This window comes from Protomyctophum parallelum (assembly GCF_964188405.1).
Source record: "Protomyctophum parallelum genome assembly, chromosome: 17".
NCBI classification, from domain to species: Eukaryota; Metazoa; Chordata; class Actinopteri; order Myctophiformes; family Myctophidae; genus Protomyctophum; species Protomyctophum parallelum.
Window position 1 is genome coordinate 22,513,547 of NC_139719.1, and position 7,944 is coordinate 22,521,490.

Below are 7,944 nucleotides of genomic sequence, written 5' to 3' on the forward strand. Positions count from 1 at the left end.
AGGTTGTTTTCTCAATCCAACATTGACAAGTTATGCAAGCTGACAACACAACCAGTTCTGAGCTTGGAGATATGATGTGCAGACTACTTTAGTTATTTTCAAACATTTCTGAAAATATCTGCTTTGCTCCATAATTTCATAAACATTTGCCTCCAGTGAATCTAGTAGCAAACCTATAATGTTGTTGTGACGTTGTCTGCTTTGTTTTGATGCTCGAAGTCTCTGTTGTGTATTGTGGTGTGTCCTAGTGTAGTTTTGTGCTATGTTGTGTTGTCTGTCTGACTGGTGTTGTGTGTTCTATTTGTATTTATACATTAGTGTTATTATTATTGTTACTGAAATGGTCCACTGTTGAAAGCACTAGGTAAACGTTTTAACAACTTTACAAATGGAGGCAACACTAATGACTGTAACTAACCTAGGATCTGGTGATGTTATTGTTAAAGTAGTTAACAATGCCTGTACTATATAGTCTAGTATATCAGTAAGACGCCCTGAAGGCAAGAAGCGACCTCGCCCTAAAGGCTGAGGTTGCGTGCACGCAGACTGCTGGGTGAGCGCTGGCGCTTTGGCCTAGTGGGGCAGATCATGAATTCTGTACAGGTCATATATGGAGTGTGTCTTGAGTGTACAGGGCAACAGTAATGACTGTAACCTAGGATCTGGTGGTGATGTTATTGTTAAAGTAGTTAAAATGACTATGTACTAGGGGTGTAACGATATAGTAACTGTATCGTAATATTGATGTACTTCAATTTTTTCAAGTATCGTTTGACTTTGTATCGTATCGTTTTACAATGGATATAATCGGTATCGAATCATTTTGCAATGTAAATAATCCAGTTAATCAATACTAAGTGCTCGTGCATTGTATTTAGCAATTTTAAGAAGAGGAAAAAGATGGGTTTAAGAGATCTAAGGGTGGCAGCGGGGCCAGTGTCTTGAGTGTACAGGGTTTGATGAGGGCCCAGATAGCACTGGGCCTTAATTTTCGGGCCTGTTGAGAACTCTAGTTTTAACTGGCTGCAGGGCGTGGCTGCACTAATAACTAGAGATAATCGTCTAGAGTTTGAATGGACTGACGGCCATATGTGGTGGTGGTGACTGACTGACAGGTTTTGCATAGGTAGCAAAACTCGCAACCTATGGTCGCTATGATTGGGAAGGCAAGGATGGACCATTGAGAAGACTGTGAGCTGTTGAAGGCAGACAGAACATGAAATAATTTATGCACATCTAAACATCTCGCATTCGAATTTAAGACACATTTTTAAGCACACTGTTTAAAGTGACCAGAGTTGACTATTTCAGAGGCTTTCTTCGTTTTCACAATACTTCCTGCGCTGAAGCGTGTGAATTGGTCAATCACATGTAGATACCATACTCCTGGCTCCAACTCGTGCAGGTCCACCGCCACTGTTTCATTATACTCTGAAGCTAGAGGCAGACCAACAGCTGGCTTCGGCTTAGTTTTGCTGTATCTCTGACATGTCACAATCATGGACTATTTGTTGCAAAATAGTGAGGCAGTCCTTGTCTTTGTTTCCCGAGCTCTGGATTAGCCTCGGCAGCCTGTCTGCAGATGTGTGGCCAAACTGTTTGTGTAGCTTGAGAAGGACTTTGCGCTTTTCGGCTGAAGACATGTTTTCTGTCACTGTCAGGGCTTCATCTTCAGCTGTCGCTGCAAGTATCACGTCATCTTTCATTCTCTGTGTTGTGTTGTCTTTGTCTCTTATGTCTACACAGTAGTGTCCTGAGCTAGTGAACTCAAGAGGAATCTGCTGCTTAAACATTACTGCTCTGTCATTCTCCATGTCTAAAACAGTTCCTGCCTTCTTCAGTGAAGATTTACTCAGTAACAGTGGAATGTCAGCGTTGACCACTTCTGTCTCAATGTGACATTTTGTGTGTCCTATTTTAGCAGGTAGTTTCACTTTTCTGGTGGAATATACCAAGTTGCCATCTCCAAAACGAAATGGTCTGGAACTGGAATTTTCTGTCTTCATAATTTTGTCTGCCTGCTCTTGACTAAGACCATTAACAAAACTGTCAAGCCATTTTTCCCCACATACAGTAAGAGTGCATGCAGTGTCTATGATGGCGCATCCCACTGATTCAGTTATGAAAATCTCTGCGTCAGACATGGGGTTGAGGTTCAGATACACTATAAGCATGCAGTTATGCCCGGCCCCGAATCAAAATAATTGGTTTGCTTTGCGTGCTTTAGCTAATTCATCCAAAAACCATTCTGTCCTGTCTGTCTTTAGTTTACTGTCGTGCCATATGTGTCATAATAAGGTAGTACCACAGTTTAGGATATTAAAGTAGCCAATTTTTCTTCAAAGAAGAAGACTATAATAAATTAGTCTCACCTGTTGCGGACAATGTTAGCAAGGCGTTGACAGATGCATGTGCTGCTGAATGCAAGTTGAGCAGCGCTCACACGTTAATACCAAGAGACGGGAGTCACGCCGAAGAAGATCCTGCACTAGTGCTCGTTAAAGTCAGATAGCTTGGGAAAGTCACAGCTCACAATTTGCACACGTATCGTATATAATATATAAAGATTTTTTCTGACAGCCAGCCTGACATGTATTGTTAATGTGGCTGATAATACGAAAAAACCCTCTCGTCTCAATTCTTGTGCTGTAAAAGACACGACTCCGGTGACTCCACTGCGCGCACCGCAGAGTTTGACAGCTCAAGTGCGCAAAAAGGCTCCTCCTTCACCAACCAAACACCAGTCAGCAAAACACTGGCTCAACTAAATGGTTAATTATGAAATGCGAGGTTCAATTAACAGAAAACATATGTCACAATCATCAAATTACTGCAGATGATAAATAATTCACGGATAAATTAACCGATAAACAGTGTGGAGATAAGTTTCAAATGGCTACTGTTAGTGGTTATTGTGTGGAACATAAATCAATACCGGTAGTTCTTAGGTGATCTACTGGGCTGGTATGGAATTGCAAAGGATATATTTTATTAGTCTAATAAAAATATGTATTTGCATACCCGGGAATGGGATTGACACGATTTATAACCTTTTTTCATAATAATAATTTCCCCTACTACATCTTCACTGGAACACATTTCCCCTGCTTGTTAAGGCAATACTATAGCCTACTCTATACTGTCTAAAGAAAGAACAGACCCTAATCTGTCTGAGAAATATATATCATAGAACACCTTGCCAACCACATTTTGCAATCTATGTGATTAAAATATGATATATGACATTATGACAATAGAGTTTAAAGGTTTTAAGATTAAGGTGCAAAACCATAAATAATACATAGCTTACACAGGTCAGTGATATAAATGAATGCGCTTGGCGTTTACAAAATCAGACACTTGTGCTAAACCGGTTTTTATTGATGGTGAAAAACAAAATGTCAGTCTTACATTCATTCAGTAGGTTCACACACATTTAGTGGGATTTTTTCACATGAACTTTCACCAACTCTGGCCTACTGAAAGCCCTTTCGCAGATGGAACATTTGTAGGGCTTTTCTCCGGTATGGGTCATCTGGTGTCTTTTTACAATCCCAGCACTTTTAAAATATTTGTCACATGTATTGCATTTATATGCAATACATCACCAAGACAAAACAATAACTGATGATGAGATCATGAACTATTACTTCCAAGTGCCGAAGTTCTGCAACGAAAAGAAAAAAGAAACAAAGATTTCAGCATGAGCTGTACACTCGAACAAAATACATCTCCCACGTGAAACCTGGTATATTCTTCGTCGTACGACGTGGTGTGTTGCATGCTGAAAATAGCAGATTTACAAGCTCACAACGCGTTGTGAGCTTGTAGATCAGCACATGGAAATATGCAGGCTGAGCCGTTAAGAAACTTTCCCCGTCACAATAAAAGCGCATCAGCTTTCACATGTTCATTCCATATAAAGAAAAGAGCAAAAAGTGGGCAAAGATTATGAAAATATAAAAACAATAACTTTCATGTAAACAATCCAATTAAATTAAGTGTACTGAAAGTAATTTCAGTATTTCAATAAAAGTAGGATTCAGTCAGGAATGTATAAATGACTACAGTGTGTTTTTTTTTACCTGGAAAACGTGCGTATTGTCACTGGGGCCTGTGTTTCCCTGATCCGGATGCCGGCGCCCCCACGGGTTATCATTGGTCTCATCCTCAACCAGAGCCGGTACCTGACAAGGATTAGACAGAGATGTGCCTCGCATGACATAATGGCACAATTTGTACAAAAATGCAATACATAATATAAATACACACTTTTCCACTATTTAGTTAGATAGTGACTGACCTGTGGTTTCAGGTGATCTAACCAAGTGATTATGGCATCGAGATGAAGATATCTCGCAGCAGCCATGTATCTCTTCCAGTCCGCATCGATAAAATCCAGCTTGCGGGTATAACCGGCCTCCAGCACGTCATAAAGGATTCGCTTGCTATGGTTCTTTGCTTCCACCTGTATGTACATGAAATATGAAAAACATTAAAAAGAAAAGTGAGAGGCAGAGGTATACAGTAAGACAGATGTCCATGGTCTGGCTAGTAGTGGCTACATTATCTAACGACGTAACTGATGGGTATTTTCTTAATGATGATTTAATTGTTTCTTATTTTATGTTCACATCTTACTATGCACACATAACATATTAACATCTATTATATCATGCCCACCTGTATCACTTGTATGTCCCCATATTGGTTTCTCTTTGGGATTTGGTCATATAGAAAAGCCGAGAATACCCTCAGCACCGCTTTATGTCCAGGGAATTCCAATCTATCACCTGTTGAATTGAACCTTACTATCACATCGGGCTCATCCCTTCCTCGATTCAAGGCATCCAGGAATTGTGCCAGCGCACGGTCGGGCATGACGTGGAGTGGCATCTTTTCAATTTTGATCTTGAAGAAACAGGTGTAGCAAGTTGGCCTCAGTGAATAAATTGCTAATTAATAACATCAGAAAACTATTTAGTTAGATAGTGACTGACCTGTGGTTTAATTAAGGGTTTCTAACCATGCGATTATTTCATGGAGCTGAAGATATCTCGCAGCAGCCATGTACAGTATGCCTCCCAGTCCATTGGTGAGCATGCACTCAGCAGCACTTTATGACCTTCGAATTCCGTCGAGTCCGTCTCTGATGCGAACTGTGACATCAAGGAGATCCCCTTTTTCCCTCATTTCATTCATTTTTTCCAGTAATGCCAATTGCATGGTGCCCCCGTTGTCGGGCATGGAGTGGTTCGTCATCTTTTGATCTTGGTACAACTACAAGAAACAGGTGTAGCAAGTTGGCCTCAGTGAATAAATTGGTAATTAATAACATCAGAAAACCTAACACATGAACATCTTATTTATTAGCTGAAGTCTTTTAGTTTTAGTTGGTAAAACTGTATTTCCATTTTCTTTGTAAAAGTTGTAAAACTGTAACAAACACAAAAATATATCACTCAAAACGTGAAATGAAACAGCTACAGTACATACATTTATGCAAACAAATGCACTGTCTACAAACACAAACTTACAGAGCACAAGGTGCTTAATTGACAATTATCCAAACTAGTGTGTGCAAAACACAAAATACCCACATGAATATCAAAAATGCTAACATGTATCAATGCAACATTACATTATGACAACAAAAAGTACAGCACTTGAAACTTACAGGCATATGTTTCACAGAGATTCACACGATGAATGGAGGTGATGTTTACTCTATCTCCGCTTGGCTACTACTGAAAAACACGCTGATCTGCGCTTATATAACTGACAAAACCACCACTAGAGGGTGCTGTTTACCATAAAATAAAAACATGACTGAACTTAAACCATGCATTATACGTGGAATGAAATACCAGTACAACGTAACTGATGGGTATTTTCTTAATGATGATTTAATTGTTTCATATTTTGTGTTCACATCTTATTACTATGTTAAAAAAGACCTTGTAACTATTCTTGTAACTGGGCACAGCACTGCTCTGTCCCCCAGTAATATCATATATATCTTTTCAATAGTTTTGGAGCCAGAAGGGAGAAGAGTCTGGGACATGTGGAGCGTTGTCCTGGCTTTTTAGTTAATGTTAATGTTTCCCTTTTCCTACAATTCTTTATTATTTTACACAAATAAGTAAAAACATGAACAAAATACAAATGAAAATGATTTGTCAACTAATGTTAAAACTTAAATGTATTGAGAAGAAGGGAGGGGGAAAAAATAGGGGTTAGGTTATACTACTGAGTCCACTCCTGATGCAATAAAACTGTTTAAAAAAAGTATTTAAAGGACTATTCACTGGAAAGTGGGTGTTCTTGCCCGACGTCCTTGGGTACCGAACTGTAAAGTGATCTAACCCTTACCTACCTGTATGTGATACCTCTCTCTCATAGAAGTCCTCATGGCCAGAGCTGTGGCAGGGACTCCACATAGAATGTCCACCAAAGGCATGCACAGACTTTCTCCAAACTCTGAGCTAGTCTTACATGCCAAGCACCATGGGCACCAAAAACCAAAGCAGCCTATCACTCGCACAATCTCTCTCTTTCTCTCTCTCACACACACACACACACTCACACACACACACACACACACACACACACACACACACACACACACACACACACACACACACACACACACACAGCCATACAGCCATACAAGACCACACCCACAGGTCTCTGACCAACTCTATGGCCGAGACACTCACAGGTGTCCATGTCATCATAGCAGCTGTAAAGTCCGCTGCTCCAAGCCTCAGACTTGATGCCCACATGGGATTGGTACACGCCTGGCTCAACTGTAACTACAGTGGACGTAATTTGGTGGGCTGCCATGTCTAGAGAGAGAGAGATTCTCACCAAAAATGACTTGACAGCAATGGTCTGTATTATTTTATTCATACAGGACAGTAAATCTAAATGTGATGTAACCAGACCACTATCTTAGATGGTACAAATCACAAATTGTAAATGTACATCTTAAGATATTTGGAATTTCCAACCCAAAACATGTTCTTCTTTGACTTAGAAAGTGGTCTGACTGTCCCTCTGTTTCTGTGCCAGGAGCTGCCTTTTAGTTGTCAGCTAAATCAGTGATTCGCAAACATGTTCGTGTAGGACCCCTATTGATCGCGGACCGCCATCTGAAAATATTTTTTGCCAAATAGAGGTACCCCTCATAAAGTTCATTCTGAATTTGTCACAGTTGAGGCTCACAAACCCGCAACGCATATTGTGGGCTTGTAGATCTACTGTAGTCATTTCAAATATCCAATGTATAATTAACCCATTTAGACCTGAGAACGATTCTACAAATGCCTACTAAATCCTGACAGTTTTCTGAAAAACTTTTCTGTTTCTATATCAATGGTGTTCAAATAATTAATCTCAAGGACCCCAAAACTTATATGAAATTGGCCGCCGACAACCATCTGATCCAGGGACCCCCCCTGAAGCAAATATTTGAGTTAAAAACGTTCGCTCTGAAAGAATATATATTCAAAGATTTGTGCCGCATTTTCACAATTTTTCCAAAAAAAGCAGACCTACAAGCTTATAGCGCAGCACGCTATGAGCTTGTAGATCTGCTATTTTTCAATAGCTAAAGTATAACGCAACGCTTAAAACACCAAGGGGTTCCCACCCAGAATGGGTTGAAGTGCTTAAACTGATTGAACTGCAACTAATTTGAACTCATGATGCTATGTATAGCAACACATATATTTATGTTTTCCATGTATAACATACTAGAAAAGAACATTTGTTCTGTACTCAACATATTACTTCCCCACCCCACACCTAGGTCACAAAAAGAAAACTGACACAACTAAACAAAACAAGGACATGGGCAAGAATAATGCTAAAAGAGAAACAAACAATACGATAATATTTGAAATGAATTAAGACTGACTGTGTTTTCATGTATCATTATTT

General features: G+C 39.7%; 1 protein-coding gene across 1 annotated transcript; it reads right to left on the reverse strand.

Annotated features, from left to right (window-relative positions):
• Window positions 1–3,445: 3,445 nt before the first annotated feature.
• Window positions 3,446–5,062, reverse strand: LOC310874021 (uncharacterized protein). Its single transcript, XM_083786682.1, has 5 exons — window positions 5,001–5,062; window positions 4,684–4,911; window positions 4,304–4,468; window positions 4,086–4,187; window positions 3,446–3,667 (listed from the first exon to the last, which is right to left on the reverse strand). Exons 2-5 carry the CDS (start codon window positions 4,894–4,896, stop codon window positions 3,647–3,649), a joined length of 501 nt encoding a protein of 166 aa, XP_083642808.1. The 5' UTR covers window positions 4,897–4,911; window positions 5,001–5,062; the 3' UTR covers window positions 3,446–3,646.
• Window positions 5,063–7,944: the final 2,882 nt, after the last annotated feature.